The sequence below is a fragment of the Erithacus rubecula genome (genome assembly GCF_903797595.1).
Source record: "Erithacus rubecula genome assembly, chromosome: 3".
Lineage (NCBI taxonomy): Eukaryota > Metazoa > Chordata > Aves > Passeriformes > Muscicapidae > Erithacus > Erithacus rubecula.
In genome coordinates this window covers 106,413,860-106,435,624 of record NC_136689.1, presented here as the reverse complement: position 1 = coordinate 106,435,624, position 21,765 = coordinate 106,413,860, and the positions used below count along the sequence as shown (strand labels likewise).

At 36.3% G+C, this 21,765-nt stretch overlaps 1 protein-coding gene across 6 annotated transcripts in view; it reads right to left on the bottom strand.

The window, feature by feature from the left end:
* Positions 1-21,765, bottom strand: part of ASXL3 (ASXL transcriptional regulator 3) — a 125,562-nt gene that overhangs the window by 17,669 nt on the left and 86,128 nt on the right. For 5 of the 6 annotated variants that reach the window (XM_079302949.1, XM_079302944.1, XM_079302945.1 and 2 more), the window contains 2 exons: positions 1,779-1,875; positions 1,198-1,303 (listed from right to left, as the gene is read on the bottom strand). The exons of the other annotated variant lie outside the window; for it this stretch is intronic. In XM_079302949.1, coding sequence (XP_079159075.1) covers positions 1,198-1,303; positions 1,779-1,875 — 203 coding nt within the window. The remainder of the gene's footprint in view (positions 1-1,197; positions 1,304-1,778; positions 1,876-21,765) is intronic. 6 annotated transcript variants of the gene reach the window in all.

Below are 21,765 nucleotides of genomic sequence, written 5' to 3'. Positions count from 1 at the left end.
CTCATCAACTTCCTTGAGTACCCAAAGGGAGAATGCCATGAGGATGAGGCCAGGCTCTTCTTAGTGATGCCAAGCAGTAGGAAAAGATGTAATAGGCAGAAACTGAGGCACAGGAAATTCCACCTGAATGTGACAAAGAACTTCACTATGCAGTGACTGAGCACTGGAACAGATTGCCCAGAGATGGAAAACTGCCTGAGTACAATCCTGTGCCATGTGTCCAAGGATGACCCTATTTGAGCAGCAAGCTTGGACCAGATGAGTGACTGGGTCCCTCACAACCTGACCCATTCTGTGGTTCGGTGATATAATTAAAAAACACTCTAAAATAAAAAAGAAAGAATCAGGAATTTTTAAATAGCTAGTTTATACTTTATAATAAATTCTTAAAATTTTTAAAAGCATAAAAAAAATTTAAGTGTTGATTAACTAGCTTTTAAAAATAATTTCTAAAATGAAAATTCTTGAATTTTAAGATGAGAGTCTCCTTAAATTTTATTTTTTAAAAAAATGAAGATAAGCAATGAATCTTCAGCTGCTGTATCATCATCATCAAATTGAAATTGTGTTGAGTCACCTCAGTTGTGCACCTGGAGTGATACTATATTTAATTTAGTCAGTTAAAGGTATTTATTTAATCTTTGTATCTCACTTCTAAAACTAGATTAGTCATTAGTCATTAGCTCATTTGTCTCAAGATAATATTTGTTCTATGTGATATATTCTTCTTGGGCCAATAGGCCATCTCAGTCAAAAAATAAAAAAACTCTATTTGATTTTAGTAACTTTGTAACTAGCTTAGAAAAAGTAAAACAAAGGAAAACATATTACTGAAATATTGCTATTGGTCTTCTCATCTGTAGAAGCTGTATTTATATTTTGCAGGAGGGAGGAATTGCCCTGATACTATCTTTTAAAAGATAATTACAAAATATTCACATGCTTGTGTCTTAAGCTCTCTTTCGAATGAATTTTTATGGATGAGTTATGACTCTTAAAAAATGCAATTGCAATGCAAGTGCAGACACATGACTATAATTCTACCCACAACTTCTTATATTGGGGAATGACTGCTCTTGATAACTGCTTTATTAAGTTTTACAGCATATGACCGTGCTATGTGAAGCATAGAATTATATTTTCCTTTCCTCCTAAATGAAAATATTAAAAAATCCTTTTATTTGCTTCAGTACTTACTTTTCACCATAAAACCTTTCAAAGAATTTTTCTTTCCAAGGTTCTGTTTTCTTTTCCTTTTCAATCTCTTGTCTGATGCGCAACTGCATTTCTGGTGTAAATTCTCCTAAAAAACAAATACTAACAAATTGAACAAAACTTGTCAAGGATTAATTCAATATGGGTAATTATAAATTGTGGATACTACGATGACGTACAGTGATTTCTGATACAGTCATCCAACAATGCCAAATGAAAATAATGAAAACCAAAAGGGCAAGTGACATAGAAAGATTTAATTTACTATATACCATCAGTATTTCAAAGGTACATTGGCAGGGTTTAGTTGCCTGCATTCATGTTTCCAAGGCTGACAGTGATGAAAATACTTGTTTGTTTTTTTTTTTTAACTGTCAAAATAAGCTGCCACAGCAAGCTACAAAAATGTACTCTAAATTCAAAACGGAATCAGCAATTTCTCTTTTGCTGAATTACTGCTCTATTACAGATTCTATTCTAAAAGTGTTTCTCAAATGTAGAGAAAGAGGCATTCCTCATAGAAACAATTAACCTTGGGCAAACCTGGGAGCAAGCAGAGTTACCTTCTGCCAGCCGCTGTTTCCACCCCTGCGCTGCATATGCGAAGAACTCGTTATTCAGAGCGGAGCTACTGAGGCGCAAAACTCCATCGCTCCCCATCTAGAAAATAAGCCGATGGTAGCAGAAGATAGTGTCAGAAACAGCCTCAGCCACGGTCACATCAAAGCAGAGCTTCAATTAGGGGAGATGGGGGAAGTGTAGGCAGTGGGAAGAACACAAAATGACTACTACTAAACCAGCATTTTCATGATAGTCGTTACTGTAAATGGAAGTGAGCTAATCCAGCATCAGTGTGCTCTCTTCAGTCAGAAGAGTTACTGATGATAACACAGTTTACAACTGATTGATGTGCCTTAATCACAGTCCTGTCTTGAGACTATGTCTAGAGGCATTGTACACAATCAAAAATCAAGATCATTATTGTACTTGTGCATCTGCCTGTAATAAGGTACAAAACAAATTAATTAAATTCAATGAAGACAAGTAACTTTGCTGCTTCTTAATAAACCTAATACTCGTGTTAGCTAATAAGCTGTATTGGCCAAAGAGTGGATGACAGGCATCCTTAACAAAAGAACTGATGTAAACATAGCACTGAAACTGAAAACAGCTCTATTGATAATTTTATAGGCATCAAAAGTGAAATCTGTGGAAGAACATTGGAATTATTTGCATTTTCTACATCTGTCAATTATAAGACAACATTAGAAGTCTTAATCACAGTATTTTCTGCAATAATTTTAAAAAGTAATCCAACTATTGAGCTGTCTTAACACAAAACTTAATGTATATTTTCATATTTTTGAGGATATTTCTGTTTCTGAAAGAATTCTAATAACTGAAGAAAGTAATTGTAGGAAATAAATTAGCAGTGGGTATCACCTCTAGCATAATAAATAGACAGTAAAAAAAATTAGCAAATTAAAAAGAGAGGAAATGGCAGTAGAGGTGATGTTGCTAGAACAAACACTGTCACTACTTTACATCCTTCTAGGTAAGTAAGAGGCAAATGTTTGACAAAACTATTTGAAATCTAGCAGTAAAATCCAGCACATTTTCCAGCATATTAACAGATGTTTTAGCTAAGTAATATCCCCTAGCTCTCAGTACCTGTTTTAAACAAGAGCCAGAAAGACACAGGTATGCCAGAAACATTCGATGATATTTTGATGTAGTTACCTCATGGAGCTCTACATTTCACTGATAATACCTATTAAGGCCCTATTTTGAGAAATCTTTGCTAATTTACTTGCTACCTAGTTGGCATCCTGTCCCCCAATTATTTCAGAGGAGTAAACCAGAAAGATGTGAAGTAGTAACCAGAAAAATAGAAATTATCATGGACTCTGCAAAACAGGCACTGCTAAAGGCATTTGATTAGAGCAAGAAAATAACGTGTGCATGGTACAGAGTTCCTCAGCAGGATGTGAACCTACAGAACTGCTGCCTGTGCTTTCCTGCTATATGGCATTGTTTTGCCAACATGTCACAGAAGTTGGATTTAAGTGGGTTGGATATGTAACATTTCCATACATCTCACGATGTGGGTTATGGAACACATGCATACTAATTACAGGTAGGCTATGACTAATGCTGAAACTAGAGGAAAACTGGAAAGGAACAGCGAAACATGCAGCAGAAGCAGCAAGATAAGAAAACCATGAGGTGAGAAAGGCAATGAAGAACATGTACTTATTGTATAAATCAAACTACTACGACACATTATCTTCCTGCATTAATGAATTTTGCCAGAAATACTTAAATTCCATGATTAATACATTAAAGAGGGATTTTTAAATACCAGCCCCTCTTGCACCTGAACAAGCAAACTAGTATATGGTCTAAACCAGAACATAAACAATTTTCTGGAAAGGTCAGATGCAAAGTCACAAAGGAAAGAATCACAACTTACTAAACAAACAACTTTCTGTTCCTTTAAGAAAGGTGCTGAAGCTACCTTATGTTTCAACATAAAAGGAGATGAAATGGAAACACTCACTTGCCAACATATGTTCTACTCCAATCTTTATTAAATTCAAGATTTTTTTCTCTAAGTCTGGCAATGTTTTGCAAAAAAAAAAAGAGTCATACAGACATTAAATTCTAGTAATATTTAACCATATTTAACTGCAGACTGTGTCTGAAAGGTATGGACCTCCTGAAACTCCATGGCTCAGCTGATGACAAATGGTGTAGCAATATCACCAGCCAGATCAAAAGATCTCATAGGAAAGTAATGATTTGTGGACAATAATTTTCTGTTAAATGAGCAAAATTATCCAACTTATTCTAAGGTCACACCTCTATTAGATTTCATGCAAAGCTTGAATGTACCACAATAGGTGGAAAGAGATTGCCACTTGTCAGCAGCAATCCACTATCAGATTGCATTAAACATAATTTGAAACTGCAGCCAAGTGTGATTGAGCTATTTCACCAGACTGCATAAATGAAGAGCATTATAAAGACTGCCAAGTTATATTACCATGTGAATACAAGAACAGTATTAGCTTCATTGTAACCCTGTTATTGTAAGGACAGGAGAAAAGCAAGCATTGCAGGAAGAGTTACTGCACCTTTTATTTTTGTTAGCTAATATACTTCAGAAAAAAGTACCATGTTTTTGGGTGCTAATTTCTTAACAAAGTTTCAAGAATAAACTGTGAACCCCAAGCTAAATGCTAGGAAAAGGTCCAAACAAAATTCAAATGTGATCTGGTTCACCTGAGAAAAAAACACAGGCAGGAACTTCAGAACAGAAAGCAAATGTTAGCAAGGTCATGGGTAAAGGTTGTAAGTTCTTGTAGACCAGAAAAACATGCCAAATAGTAAGTATCTATAAATGAAAAAAAAAAGGAAGGGGAAACAAACTCTCAAAACAATAACAAAAAGGGGGAATTATATTGGCTACCTAAGAAGAAAAAATACTATAGGTGAACTAACAATGGAATAACAGTCCATTTGTGAACTGTATCAAACACGGATGCATGCCTCACTGACCACTTTAGGTATGAACTGCAGCTGTTCACAAACACCAGGTAACTATGTGCACAAGACTGAAAAGATGATGTTAGAGATGCTTAGGTTAAAAACTGTAAGAACAACAAAGCAAACATGAAGTCATTGACTGACTACATAATAGTCATTGCCACTGATGAACTGGCAGAGATGGGCCTTTCCAGAGACCTGTGTCCATGGCTCCATAAAATTCATGGAAGATTTATGTAGCTAGAACAACCAAAATCTAAACACAAGAGCATTTAATGATACAGAAGGTGGAAATACACTAACTAATTAGAGGAGAAGCTTACAAAAATCTGTTTTAATACAACATGAAAGAATCATTTCAGGCTTAAGCATTGTAGAGGGATGTATGAAAGTGGACATCATTATCTAGACTTGGTACACATATGGATACTAATGTTAAAAATGGAAGAAATAAAGAGTCGTGCAGCCCTAGTGAGTTCGCCCAATTTGCTTAGAAAACTGAGATCAAAGAAAACATTTGCTGGGAATGGAACAGGATGGATTTATTGAACCAGAAAAAGCTCAAAGAGAAAAGGATGAGGACAACAACACTAAAGAAACTCGTAATGGCCAAAGAGATAAAGCAAATGAAACAGAAATTTTGAAAATATAATAGAAGGAATAAAGCACTATGTGGAAAGTGGATACCACTACCTAGACTAAATTAACAAAACGTTCATCGTTTTGCCATTTTCAGTTCATTTAAAGAATTCTACACAGTGAATAACAGTTTGAACAAGTTGGAACAGACAAAACCCAAGCAATTTTACATCTAGTTGTTTTGAAAGAGTCCATCAGAAACAACAAAGCTAAAAAAGATGTTTTATGCTTTTTCTCAATACCCTAGTCATGTGAAATCAGGCTAACATTTTTTATGCTCTGTTAAAATTCCAAGGACTAAGAGGTCATTCTTCTACAGTGTTAGCTAATAATGGCTAATGAAATATTTTCTTACTTCACTTGGAGAATGCATTTTCACCCAAATCAACAAATTAAAGCAGAAATTTTGAAGCCATGGAGTGTATTCACTTCTCTAAGCTCTGATGATAGAGACAGCCCAGTTAACCACTAGCTTTAAATTAGAATTTGGAGAAACATGCCAATAAAGCAGTTCTTAAATACACTGTTAATTTTTATGGTATTTAAAAAGTGCTGTGCAACAGAGACAGTGTGTTAATGAGCTGGAACAACAAACCATTCTTGGAAATTTTATGTTTTATCCTGTTGAGCTTTAAATTTCTGGGTTTTTCTGATTAAGCACAATACTAGAATTATGTTTTCTAATTAATACTTTCATGCAGAATTCACAATGGCTTTTGAAAGTTCCTTTTTTATTGAAAGAAAATAAAAAACACCCACCCAACCCCAAAACATATCTGTTAAAAGCCAGTATCTATTTGCATTACAAAGCAAATGTCAAACACTCTTATCAGAAAAAACTGAGTAACCTTTCTAGAACAACTACTTCAATTATTTTCCTCCAAGTTTCATGGAAAAATTCTCTTCTGAAAATAAGACGGGGATTATTTTTTTTTAGTTCAACCTGTAGATGAATACTGATGTTTGGTAAGTATACAGAAATTATTGCATAGGTCTGTACTCATAGGTTATCTGATTTTGGCTAGAATCTGGAAAGCCAAGGAATTAGTCAATCTATTATTTTTATATCTCTCAAATAATTCAAATTTCTCCTAATGCATTTATAAAATTTCTAATGATCCACTGTACACAGTTCTTGTGTATTATACTGTATTTCTTACAGGAAAGCTTATGTGTCAATATCATGCCATTTGACTAGAATCATAGAATAGTTTGAGCTGGAAGGGACCTTTTAAAGCCCATCTAGTCCAACCCCTCTGCAATGAGCAGGGACACACTGAACCATCAGAGGGACACACTCACCATCAGGTGCCTCAGAGCTTCATCCAAACTGACCTTGAAAGTTTCCAACATGAGGCAGCGACCACCTTCATGGGCAACTCGTTTCAGTGTTTTACCACCCTCTTCATAAAACCTTTCTTTCTTATATTTAATCTGAATTGACCCTCCTTAAGTTTAAAACCATTACCATTCAGTCCTACAGAAACAGGTCCTGAAAAGAAGTTTTCCCCTATTTTTTAAAAGACCCAGCCATCCAATTCTCTCAGCCTTACAACAAAGATAATAAACAAAATCAAAATCAATCAACCAAAAATAGAAATACAAAAGCTATCAAAAAATCAGCAAAAAAAAAAAAAGAAGATTCTTCCAAATGAAGGGTCCAGTACCACTCATTTTTTAAATCCTTTCTAAAAATTGTTGCTAACTCTATATTTTATCTCAGGGGAAGAACAATCCTATAATTCACATACTTTCCCAAAGGTATGTGAAATAAATTATCTACAAAAGATGGAAGATATGAAAAAATGTATTTTTATGCTTTTGCATTAAAGCTTCCAAAATATTACAAATTAAAAATTTAGGAGCATTTATATCACACACAGGAAACATTACATTTTATTTATGTGTGCAGAGAGACACTGCTGCTGTTTTGTAACATGAATTCGTAACAAATTCAATTCTCCAGTGCTGGGCACGGGCATTCCACTGACCTGTGATTATTGTACAGTGCAGAAGGAGCATCTGAAGATGCAGCAACTTTAGTGACTGACATTCTGAAGGCAGACATTTTAGAGAGCTTTATGCTCAAGTATTGATTTGATCTACATCATCTGAAATGAGGGAATGAGGAAAACGGAGACTGTGTAATGAACCTCAGGAAGGTGTTGGTGGGTATGACACCTGCCATTTTCACTGTTCATGATGTCCCTCCACCCTAAGAGTATTGCCAGACATGAGACTGAGTGGATCAGAAGTGACAAGGAGGCTGTAGGAATTATCATGGAACCTAGGGATCTGTTGATATTTTCATCAGCAGTGACAGACATATACTGATAATAAAGTGGTGGCTTAGTAGATGCTATAGCAGAATGGCTTTGTCATTTTCAGCACATAGCTATGTCCCTAGAACGTTTAGAGATATGGCAATAGGTAAACAGTGACTGAAAACAGTCCTTATGGATGAAAGGAATTTGCTCTATAGACAAACTTGATTATTTCTTCAAAATTTGAATGCTGTATTTATATGAACAGCCCAATAATATGGGCAAATCAAATTCAAATAAATCCTGTTCTGTGATCCACTGTCAAAATAAGTTTATTTATAAAAGAAGGGGTTAAAGAAGAGGATAATGTGATGGAAGTGGTACATTTATTTCAGTCTTTGATGGTTGAACACCAATGCAAGAACTGCAAATGGTATGTAGGAGGACTTGGAAGATTTAGCTGACAATCGACATTTTTGACTTAACTGGCAAAATGACGATCTGATCATTCATGACTGATAGTAATATAAAAGATTAGGATTGTTTGTGAAAAAAGAAGAAAAGAAAGAAATGACAAAAGAATTTTAAAAATGTGATTTAAGTAGGCATACTTTCATAAATGCAGAATTAGTTGGAAGAATCCTGAAGAACACGGTGCTAGTGAAAAAGGAGTAAAAAAAAACTGTCACAGTTCTTTAAATAAACAATGCTGACCACATGGAGTGCAAAGCCTCCTGCAAGGGAGTAATGGGGATTGTACAATAAGACCACATTGTCTTAGTTAGGATCTTGCTGTTGATCTCACAGCATGTAGGGAATGGAAACGAGGTCAATTTACTGAGCAAGAATACCACAGCAGAACATGGTATAATGGGCCAAAATTAGACACAGTTGGAAAGGGACACATCAAACTCCAGAAGAAATAATTCTGTAAGTACATTAAAAGCAAGAAGATGATGAAAGAAAAAGTCCACTGTGCAACACTGGGGAATACTAGGGGAATACAGAGACAAAGCTAATGTTAAAAATTCCTTTTTTTTTTTTTGCATGAATCTTCATCACAAATCTACTGGGTTGAAGTGCTTAATGCAATTAATACCAGCAACAAAAGGCAAAAGGGTCAGAAGTGATCTTGAACAGGCAAGGAGCTCAACAAATATTACTTAAACGCATTTGAATCATCTGGGCTTGATGTTTAAATAGCTTGCTTCTTCCCCCTGTCTTCATGCTCTGGAAGATACATGCAATGGTTAAAACAAAAGATTGAATCATAGGTTAATTTAGGTTGAAAAAAAACCTTTAACACCATCTAGTCCAACCATTAACCCAGCATTGCCAAGCCAACCACTAACCCATGTAAGGTATCACACCATACACAACTGCCTGAAAATTAACCAGGAGTTGAGGAATAGCCAACATAGATTTGTCAAGAGTAGGTGATGTCAGATCAGTCTATTTTCTCTCTGACAGCATAAAAGACCTTGTGCTAGAAGCAGCACAAGTTCTGTATCTTGATCATAACAATGCAGTGTTGCTTAACTTTTTTTAAGCAAAGCAAGGATATACAAATTGTAATTAGGTCACCAAAGAACTACCCAGAGTTCTTTACATAGGGAACTATTGTTTATTTATTTTGAACTGGGAGTCTGTGTATTCAGAGGCATGATAAAAAGATGGAAGTAATTTGAAAATACTATCAGTCAGAGAGCATGTAAAGAGAGCATCAGAATTCTCTTGATGGTTTTGTGAATGACTTTGGAAACAACAGGGATACACAGGGTATTGCAATAGTGGCAAATGCAAAATTTGACAGTCTTGTATAATAGAGCTAGAGAAATGCAAAATGAGGAAACTAACTGGCTATGCAATGGTTCTGTAGAAAATGGTTCTGTATAGATGGACTGTTCACAAACTGAATATAAGTCAATCTTGCAATTGCAAAGAAGGTGAGCACAACACTCTAAGTTACAAAGAGGAGTACTGTGTAAAAGCAGAGAAATGAGTTTTGCTCTCCTTGGTGTTTCTTACTAGTTGAGCTGGAGTAATACATTCAATTCTGACTGATGCAACTCAGAACACATACAAAATTCAAAGGAGATAAATGAGGCTAAGAACAGACTTAAGATCCTAGATCTACTAAGACTGCATTATTATGGGCTGTTTCTCAAGAAAAAGAAACAGGGACACAGCAATCTCCACACTCTACATGTAGATGCCAAAAAGAACAAAGAGTGACAGTCAGAATTGCAGCAAGAGAGATTCAGATCAGACCCTGAGGAAAAAGCTTTCTATCACTGAAAACAATGAAGCACTAGATTTCTTTGGGAGAGGCTGTGAATTCTCCACCACTGAACAGACAAAAAAGTTTTAGCCAATATAAAGAAGAGCAGGCATTGTTGGTTTTGCCTTAGTGTAGAGAAGACAAGATAAATTTTCCTTTTTTACCATGTTTTCTATGTCAAGATGGTATAACAAACTGCCATCTATTACAACATCATTTAAAACAAAACTAAAAGTGCTCTTGAATATATTTAACTTCTGACCAATTGCCAACCTCCAATTTCAAAGAAAGGTGCTTAAGAGTCAGTCCTTGCATTGGGGCTTCCAGGCTTCTAACCTCTTAATGCCCTTCCAGTGGAGTCACTCTATGCAGTCTGATATAATTGACCACAGCTTGTGATTTGTAGCTGAAAGAGCCCCTCATTTGGACAGTGTGACCTTCAGAAACACTGTGATTTCATAAGAGAATGCCTTAGGTTGTCTGCTTGCAATTAAAACCTTTGATTACACTCAGTTTTTGGAACCATCATTCTCAAACACAAACCTATTGTATCAGCTACCAGTTGAAGGATCCTAGCTTATTCATGAACAACTTTTTTACTAGCAGTTGATAGCTTGAGCCATGTTAAAAGTCAAGGTAGATACTTTCTCCCTTGAGGCTGTGTGGTAATCCTGTGGAAGAGATTTCTCATTAAGCCCAAGAGATAGAAATTCTCATTAGGAAATACTAAATGGCTGCAGAGACTAGCATTATAAAGCCATATACTTTGTTCATACCAATATTTTAGTGCAAGAAACTAAAAAGTGAAACAGAACTTATTACTATATATGTGCTCCTGTTAGTCTCTGGACTGCTCATGTTGTGACTGACACATTCTTCAGAAACTAACAAGATCTGCTTGCACTTATAAAAGCCTAAATTTTCTACAACAATGCAAAACAATCATTATCCTGTTCACTACTTTGGCTAATGACCTGGGAACCAATTATGTCAAGGAGTTATCCACAGCTAGAGCTCTCCTTGTTAAATAATGGCAATTATAAAACTTAACTTCTATCCATCTGCAAAATACTTTTAAGTGAACTCGCATGCATTTCTAGTAAGAAAATAATTGAGTAAGTTTCTCCATTTCCTATAGAATACTGCTGACTGTTCAAGTATACCATTACCTATCTAAAAGTCATTTTTCCACTTATACAACTACTATTCAAAGGAGACTGTGATAAATGAGACCAAACTAAAAGAATGCTCTAACAGTTGGCAAGTCTATAAAAGAGAATGAGTGTGAATGCACTTGGGTCAAAAGGAAAAGCAGCTGTAGCTGTCACAAAAAATCTGTAAGTTCTGTTAAACAATGGCTGCATTTCTGATGGTCGTGTTTCTGCTACACAACTCAATGCTAAGCAAAGATGCTGCATTTTACAGCATTTAGTCATATCTGAATAGTACCATATGGTAGCAACATCAGATCAAAGCAGAGGTTGAACTAACCCTTGATAATTGCAAGGAACAGATCATGTAGATAAAGCTTGTGAAAGACCATACTACAGCCAATTACTAGGAAAGCTGTCAAATAGAAGTTTTCTATTTCTATTTAGTTTAGCTGGAATAAGACTGAAAAAGGAATTTTAATGTCCATAAATATTTCAATCTCTTTGATATAACTATGGCTACTACTCATATATATGCATCCACCATCTTCTATTTATATCAGTTGAACTGTGGCAGCAATCAATACTAACTTTTAGTATTCAAAAGACTTCCATGGGTTAGTTGTCTATTGTATGAAATACAGCAGCTGATTGTATTAAATTTGATGCTATTCACTTTTAATTTTGTTCTGGTAGATTAAAAGCTCAAGTGCAGTAATTTTTCCTCAGACATTTTTATGGCTTGTGCAAATTTTAGTGCCCTCCTCTGAGTTCTTTCCACAGCTTCTGAACTGAACTGGCCACACTTAATATTGAAGATGGTGAGTTAATAGTATTTATTTAATGAAAGTGGTATTTTGTTTAGTTTTGGGGTTGTTGTTGCCTAAAGATTGACCAAACAGATGTTTCTGCTGAACTGTCCATAATCATGACCATATTTTCTTTTCAAATTTGATTTAGAAACTACAAATAGAATAACCCACATTATTTCGGGTACAAAATTGTGTATGCTTTCCTACACTAAATCAAAGAATGGTTTGGGTTGGAAGGGACCTTAAAAGATCACCTAGTTCCACCCCCTGCCATGGCCTGAGACACCTTCCACTAGGCCAGGTTGCACAAAACCCCATCCAGAGGAAGCACCTGTACATGTGCTAGATAACCTATCAAGTTAAGGCACAAGCCTTTCATTCATCTCCCAGACCTGAGAGAACCACACTGAAAGTATTAACATATTTGTGTTATTGAACTACAATAGCACACTTCAGGTGGAAATAAAAATCAATTAGTTTTCAATATGTTCAAGGATGGAGAACTCACAACCTCTCTAGGCAGCCTGTGCCCTCACTAGAAAAGTTTTACTTCATGTCCATATGAAAGGTCCTGCCTTTTGGTTTGTACCTACTGCCTTTGGTAGAACCACATCCTTTTATACACATTGGTAAAACTGCCCCTGGCCCTGCTCTTATCTAGGCAAAGTCCTACAACTGCACAAGGTACTCTAGGCATGGCCTTACTAGTGCTGAGTTAGACAGGATGGTTTGTTAAACTCACATCATAATGGCATTCATGCCACTGCCTCTTCCCTGGCCCCAACCCCTAAAATCTGAACCAGACTGCAATCCACCCTATAGAAGAGATGGAGGCACACATCAGCACGTGTCCACACACATGCTGATCCCCTTGAGGGCTGCAATTACTCACCATTTTCTTCTCTGCCTGTCTTTTGTTTCAAGGGAAGAAAAAGCTTGTCAACAGTTCTGATACACATAGAAAAAGGAAAGGGAAACATGCAGAGAAAGGCATGGAGTAATACTGGAGAGAAGCAAAAAAAGGAGGGGAGTGAATAGTTAAGGAGTCAGTAATTACCAAGTTTAGTACAAACATTGATGATTTCAGGTCCTGAGGACACAGATGGTAGGAAAGTGGAAGTAGCAATGCAGCTGAAGACACAGAACACTTTTAAAAAATAGACAGGCCTTGCAAAAACCCACAGACACAATAGGATAGCAACTGCTTCTTTGCCTGAAGATAAGGAACACTTAGAGGCTCATCTCAAACAGAACAATGAACACATTTACACAGTGCCATGACTGATGAAAAATCTATCCTTTCTTAAACCACGTATTTAAAGCCAGCAGTGGAGGAGTTTCTGAGTAGGAAGTATATAAACGGGAATATAAGGGAAATACTTTTGACAAGATGCAACTACCAGGGCCTTTTTGCTGTTGTGACCACAAAATATCTACAGTAACACTGAGAAATACATGAATGGTAAGAGAGACATCCAACATTACATACATATGTAAGTACAGCAAACAGAAATGCAGAGTCTGACCCATGAGCTGCTGCCAGAACAATAAAGTAAGCCACCACAATTTCAGGTCTGGGGAGGTGACATGGATAGGTACCAACCCATCCTATGGCACTCTCAGCAATTCTGATGTATCTCATCTTGGGTGTTCATGTTCACTCTGTGTAAGCTCTCTTCCATAGGTCTCACCTCTTCACAGTAAAGGGTAACCTGATCCACAATATGGCTAATTTTATTTAGTTCTGGTTATGAAGTTATCAATCGTGATAAGTAAAGCTCTTTGTCATTCCCACCTGATCACTGACATAACATGAACAGTCTGCCTTCAAATACAAAACGAAAAGACAGATTTTGAAGACAGATGGTGAAAGTGATTCTGAGTATTACTTTAGTCTTATTAAAAATAACCAGATTAAACTTAGAAGTAAAACATCAAAGGATGAAAAAGAAAGTATCTACTACTGTAGGAATAATTGCTTCAGACATGAAGAGAAAAGCAAGAAGCATCTTTTAGAGAAAGAAACAAAGACCTTTTCCATCTTCACTAAAGTGGGAAATATGCCGAGTAAGACTGAAGAATTGCAAACATATGTTTTCAAAATGAAATGTGACTTGTTAATTTAGACCTTGTCTAAATCAAGAAGACAAGTGGGATAGCTATATTCATTCCAATACACTGTAGTGTCAAAAAAGACAATAGAATCCAATCTGTTTGAGCTCAGATGCAAGAAATTAGATGAAGAATTTTAGGCGAGTAATAAATCTGACAAAATGAAAAGATAAAGCATGATTTAAAATGAAACAAAACCCATGCAAAATAGTAAAAAACCCTAGAACATGCAGCAAACAGTACTGTCTAAATGCTTCCAAATTCTAGAAGTAACAATTAAAACTCCTTTTTTCTAATACGTAGTTCACATAATTAGTGAACCCAAGCATGTCAGAACACATAGAAAAAAGCAAGTATTTATAAAGGTACTAGAAAAGGCACATAAGCCTGGGGGGAAAATAGGCAGAAAAGCATATATGGATTGTGATCAAGGCAAGCATGTATGGAACTTGTTTAAGGAAAGATGACTCTGAGAAAGTTAAACATTATTAAATTATCCAAGAATGTTCATATTATGTGGAGAGTGCAGGAAAAGGGATATAAACAACCAGGGTCTACTCACTTAGCTTTTAATAATAAAATTATAGATATATACCTTTGAGCCCCAGGAAACAGAAGGTGAGGGGAAGTTACATGTAAGCATCTAAAATTAGTCAGTCATTTTTGATGACTGTCAAAAATAAAAATCCTGCATCTAATCCCTTTCCTTTAGGCATTAGAAAACACTGCCTTTCTATGCAAAAAAAAAAAAAAAAAAAAAAAAAAAAAAAAAAGCTGCATGTCCTTAACACAAGAGAGAACAAGCTAAATGTAATCTGAGATTAAATAATTCAAAGAATACCAATGTTCTGAAATAATTAGGAAAAAAGTCACAATTTCCCCCCCCCCCTTTTGTATTTAAGCCAAACAAATATACTGGAAAAGGGTGAGGGGAGGGAAAGGCGAGGGGAGAAGCAGAGAGAGGGTGGGAGTGAGGGTGCAGAGGGGGAGAGTGCTGCAGAAGCAGGGATGGATCACTCCTGCTTGCTCTTCCTTTTGCCGCACCTGCATCCAACATACTGTTCCAAATCCTCGTCTGCCTTTGGATTCAGAATGGTAAGGAGTGTTCTGTTCTCCTAATTCCAGCACAGCCCTACAGTGGCCACACTGGAGGCACTGCAGACCCACTGATATCACTCAATTATTAGCACTTTGCAAGGGAGGCACAGCTCGAACACTACACACTGCAGTACTGCAGAGCATCCCTAACAGCTCCATAACTTGGAGCACACCAGTCTCTTGTGCCCATATACATTACTACTTATGTCCACACATTAGTTATACTCTCATAACACAGCTCCTAGCACAGTCTTTTAAAAAGGCACTTCTGTGAGGCACTTACTTTCCCACTGGAAGGGAGCTGCTTTATCACTTCTCTTTTTAAAGTACTAATAATTCTGTCAAATGTAAATGGAACTTGTATTGCATACAGAGTCTTCTTTTTTTAAGCACTAACAGCTGTGCACTGTACATTAGAAAACTTGCTTGAAGGGAACAAGAGGGGAACAAAAGCTTCACTAGTCTGCATCAGAAGAACAACCTTGAGTGAATAGCCCCTCACACATCAGAAGGACTTATGGGAAAGGATGCTGCAGAGACAGCTGTGGATCTTGTATTTTTTAGCTTTCAGGGGGCATAGCACCACTGCTGTGTCCTACTACATGTTCCAACTGAGTTTAGCCTTGCTACAGACAAAAGCAAATGCAATAGTTCTGCTAACACCTCTGCAAAATATGTTCTTAAAGGTGAGACATGTTTTAAGAGTGACAAGAGCTTGTAACTAGGCTTTAGAAATCAAAAATGAACTTCCACAACATGGATAGGGCAGGGTGAAAACACTGATTCACACCTCTGAGGTACAGTGACCAAGCCTGCAGAAATATGAAACCATGACACTTAATCAAAAATGTAAAGCTTCCTATTCACATATGTAGACGTACTGATACTGAGGAGGACCTCTAGGGATTACTGCAAACAAGCAAACAAGAATTCCATTACCACATCAATCAGAGCAGCCAGATTGCAATGCAATTGCAGTGAGCCTTTCTGGACTGCCTAGGGAAGCTGAAAGAGTAGCTTTCTTGCAGCTAAAGACAATTGGGATTTTGAAGCAAAATGCTTCAGCTTTCCACTCACGTAAAGTGAAACTGATGTTTGTTGCTAATATGTGATTGTGAAATACACACATACACAATCCATACAGGTGTGTTAGGTAAAATAAGGATTAACTTCCTGCATAAGAAAAGAAGGCCAGATGGGGGTAGTAACCTGTCTGAAAACCCTTGGCTAGCTCAGCTCAGGAATCAGACCCAGAATCTTCCTAAAAAGGCAGACCCAGAATCTTACTGAAAAGATTAAATTTTTGGAATTTCTTCATATATCTAGTCTGTAAGATACCTGTATTAAAACTACCTTAATAAAGATGTACAAATAAGCACATTATAACAACACTATGCTGTCCACATCAACCAGTAAAACTGAAGAAAGAATGTCAGCTAAAGGGAGAAATGTGACATAAAATGACCTTCAATTACTGCACACACAGGGGTGCCAATTTAACAGCTTTTTAAATCTGCTTAGGTGCAGATGACATATGTTACATTTAACCTTCAGTTGCAAATGTTCTCCTCTGAATTAAATGCTTTTGTCATAACCCTAAAATTATTTCAGTGTAAAATTCAAACATTTACAGGAACATAGCAATAAATTTTTGAAAGCTACTGATGATAGAGGATGGAAAATGACATAGCTAAAAGGTTGTAGTATCAGCAAAAAAGGCAGCTAAGACAAGGTAACCACATAACTACCACTACACAATAATTCCATGTAGAGAAACATAAAATAAACCTAGAAGCAAATAATACACACAGCACTAATTTCTGCATCTGGTCTTTTTATAAAGGCAATTCTGCAAAAATCCAATGGCAAATACAATCCTCAAGAACTCATGAAGTTAATAAAACAAGCATGGAGATGGTTACATTGCTGCAAGAAACAAACCATGAAAATCAAGCTTCACTTACTCTCTTCTAATAAAAAACTAATATACAGTAAGATACATACTAAATACTAAGTGTTCAGAATGTCAGATACCAGACTTCTCTTCTTGACTTTTACAAGTAAAATAATATTTTGTATTATTCATTACCCACTCTCCACCACAGAATTCCAACTGATGTGCTTGGGAGTAGGAGTAATTTGTGCATATCAAAAACAATGGTCACTTTTTGCTATCATTGCTCAAATTGTAGGAACAGATATTAAGCAGATTCATGCTGCATGAAGACAAAGAGGTTTGAATTGGGATTCTCTAGATAACCTTCCCCAAAATTACTATTTATTATTTTAAACAGAACAGAGTAAATCACTAACTGACATCACTCCATGCCTTTTTCAATGCAAGGTGAGAAGGAATCTTTACATTGACAGATTCAACCTAAAATGAACAGGCCAAGACAGATATACAGAACCTGCACTGATCTTAAAATAAAAGGATGCTGTGATGTGATTACATAGCAGTACTAGCACTGACCCAAGAGACAGAATTATTTTGGGATTTGCTGATTTAGAAATCAAAAGAAAGATAATAACGTGGATTTTGACACATTCTAGAATATTTTGATTTGAAATCATGTTTTTCTTTTTCATAGACTGACTGCTACCAACCTGAAATATTCATAGGCCTTTCTGCAATACTACATGACTTAAGTAATTCTTTAGGAATACTGAAGTTTCTAATTTAAGTAACTGACTTGACAATCTATAAACTGCATATAAAAGATAATTGCTGAATTTCTTTCATTAAACAAGTAAAGCTGAGACAAGATATAACTACTACTGTGATTTTGCCTACTATTTTGAATGTTCTTCCCAAATAGATTTGGTCTGATAAAATGGCAGTGCTACCTAACACACATATCTGAGGTGGCTTTGAAGTATTTTTGTAGGAAGAGGTTCACAGCCTATGTGAAAGGGTGAGGCAGGTGCAAATCACAAGAAACTCAAAAGAGCCCAGTATTAGCAGAAGAGAAAATGCAAAATGGAATGAAGTTCTCAAAGATCAGGAAGGTGTTAAGCAGTTACAGAGTCTGAAAAGACACACTTATTTCAGAGCATTGAGGAAAGAACATTCTATTTAGCTCTCTAAGGATTTGTAAAATCACTTCAGCTTTCTGCTACTCTTCAGATAATGTTACACTTCTTGGAAGCTAAGCAGGTGGGTGTGTTCCCCTTCCTTTTGCCTATTCCCCAGTGTCAAGAGGAGGAATTTGACTACCCAGAAGCACCAACAAGGAAAGCTGGTGTAGACACAACATGGCCAACTGCCATTCTTCTTCAGCAATCTGTTGTACAGACCTGTTGCACAACATAAATGGTTTAATTAATACTTAACAACTCAATGGTGCCATACAGCAGTCTAGATATGGAGAGAAACTTCCTGCTTTGAAGGGGATATTTGCTGAGAGGTGGTCAGGAAAGTTTCTGTTAAATGAATTATCAGTTTGATGTATCAATGTCAGAAGTAGGTATTTGATTAAAAATCCATTGTTCTTTAGCTGTAGAATGCTCTAATTAGAGCTGTAAAGAAAAATACTTTGCTGGGATTTGTGATAACTGAAATATCTTGTGCAGAGACTCTTCTATAATTTCTACACCTGCATGTTTTCTGTATTTCCAGCTCAGTCATATAGATCTCCCAGGGAATCACCCAACAGGCTTCTGTATCAGCTGAGCTTCAAGGATTTTGAGTCTTTGAATCTATACAGATTAATGAAGAGCTGAAAATCTGGATGTTCAAATTTCAGTGATGAGGTTCCCACTATCCAGCAATGCAAGGTTTTGGAGCAGTCTGCTAAACAGACAACTCTGAGGTATGGGTGCTTCTCAGCCATGACTGGGACTGACCTCTTCTCCATGGTGACAGTGACAGGACCTGAAGGAATGCCCTGAAGTCATGTCAGGGGAGGTTTAGGTTGGATATCAGGAAAAGGTTTTCCACCCAGAGGGTGGTTGGGCACTGGAACAGGCTGCCCAGGGATGTGGTCACAGCACCAAGCCTGACAGAGCTCAAGAAGCATTTGGACAATGCTCATGGTGTGATTCTTGAGGCTGACCTGTGAGAACCTTGACTGGATGATCCTCATGGGTCCCTTTCAACTCAGGACATTCTTTGTTTCTATGATTTGAACAATGTCTACAGACTTATTCCCTCTGAGCCCAAATAAAAACAAACAAAATCCTTGATAAAATGCATCTACCATAACTGCCAACTTGCTCCAGTTTATTTTATAGGCATTTTGAATACAGAAAATTACACATGGTCTCATTGCTACTGAAATAAAATTTAAACTAATATGCAAGCTGAAATCAATTTAAATTGTAATCATAACTCATGATACAGTTTATCTTTTCCCAAGGGGAAAAAAAGGCAGTTACCCAATTGTCAAAAATCTAACTGAAGTAGGGAAAATGACAGCATGAACATCAGAAGAATTGTTCTCAACTTCTTCCATTCTGGGACATCTTTCCTAAGGCTTTCTGTTCCATGGGCTCCAATATCCCCCTGATAGCAACCACAAAACTTGAAAATGAAAGAAAATCAGAAAACACATCCCAACAAGCTCGTAACTTGTCCCTGAACTTTTCTTGAACACATTATACTAACCAAGGTTGAGACAGAAGTCATTCATTTATAATAAACACTTGCATATAAAAACCCAGAAAACCTCAACTCCCTTAACTAATGGTTTCTAAAAATGCTTATTCAAACTGACACATGCATGACAAGTTTTGGCTGAGTACGATTTAAAGAGGAGGAGTTATACCACCCAGAAAAATGGTGTTTATGACAGAAATGACAAAGAATCATTCATCATGAGGTTTTTCTATGTGAAGCAGTAATAAAGTCTAAATGAAACTGCACTTCATTAGTAATTTATTTCACAGATCACTATATATACACAAATAGCATAACTCTATTACATTTTTATAGTGCCATTTATTACAGTACTTCACATACTATATCCACATGGCAACACAGAAATGCATCTTTCTCTGGGGAAGACAACAGCAGCCAACTGCAGAGCAGCACACAGGGAGGAAACACTTCTGAGCCAGAAGAGCAGAAATAAGAATTTTCAGATGAATCAAGGAAAGGACAATATAAAATAATAAAACTGAACCCCCAGAGATGTGCAGCTAACTCAAAGAATAGTGTTGCACCATTTTTGCTTGCCTGATGCCCCATTTGATATAGGAACTAGAAATAAAAGAGGAAAACTGAATATCCTTGCCTTGTTCAGTCAGAGAGACCAACAGCAGAGACTCCCACCAGAACTCCCTGGCTAAAATTCTCCTTTTACTTGATCCTTAAGCAGTACATGGGCACTTTCCACTTGCCACAGGAAGGAAAAGAACATTTCAGTTGCTTTCATTAGTCTGTATCTGGGATGTCACACTTCAGGCATAGACAGGACATATTCTCAGATATCAAGAAAAGAGATGCACTTATTTCTCTGCTAAGACTTCTGCAAAGTGAGGGTTCAGGGCTATTCCACTCTGCACTGGAAAAAAATTTCAAACTTTCACGTTTAGAGGCCAAACATTTCCATTAAACTTTCAGAGATGACTGATGACTCCTGCCTTCCAAATGCAGGTGAAAACATGGTGTGCTACACAAACCCACAGAATGTTGTGAGAAAATGACAGACAGAAGGACACTTGCAAATGTCTTATCAGAACATTTGTTTGTGAAGTAACAGTGTCCAATTATGTCTGAAATAACATCTTATACGCATTATGTGAATGCTTTTTGAAATAAAATGCACTGCTTTTAACTAGTGAGGCATGTTTAAATTCAACAAATATTCTCTTGATTTTCTTGCCAAAAAACTCTGCTGTAAGAACACTGATAAGAAGGTAAGCGGCTTGTCAGTTGTAGATACTCCACTTCTAAAAATAATTCTTAAAGTAAAAAACTTCTAAATAAAGACCTCATACTTGAAATGTAATTTATGAACATTGGGTCTTTGATGGTTGGAGAGAAAACATGATTTTACCTAGTACATTTTTTTAGTCTTTTCTGATGGATTAACTAGATAGAGGACAAAAAATCAAAACTATCAGAAAATGTGTGCTGGGCACTGAGTTAAAATCTGTTTGACAGCAGGGAAAATAGTTTTCTTAAAACTTGTCAATATTGACTTTGACTGCATTGTGGGAGCTTCAGAATAAATACATTTATATAGTTTATCCTATGGATCTTGTTCTGATGTTCTTTCTCAAGCACTCTGTTATTAAATTCTGAATTATGGTCCACAACATACAGTATTTAATTTGACAAGAGGCTGAGTAAATGTACATCATACAATTTTTCTTTCTCTTTTTGTGTTATATTGAACTTCTTTGCCCTGCTTTAGTGGTAGACTAACTACTAACAGTTTAAGAAATAAAACCTGCAATACTGAATTGAAATACTGACTTCAGATGCAAGTTTTAATTACTCATAAGTGATCTTCATTCTCTAGTTACTATATTAAAAGAAGGGCACTGACCATCTGCAAAAAATATAATGCTCTATTTGGGTAAGTTAATGAGTCTGAATTAAGTACATGAGTATTCCCCATTGAAACTGGTAAGACTTTTTGAATCCCTAAGTAAAGCAAGTGAGTAAATGAAATCTCTCTTCTATTTTAACTACTAGA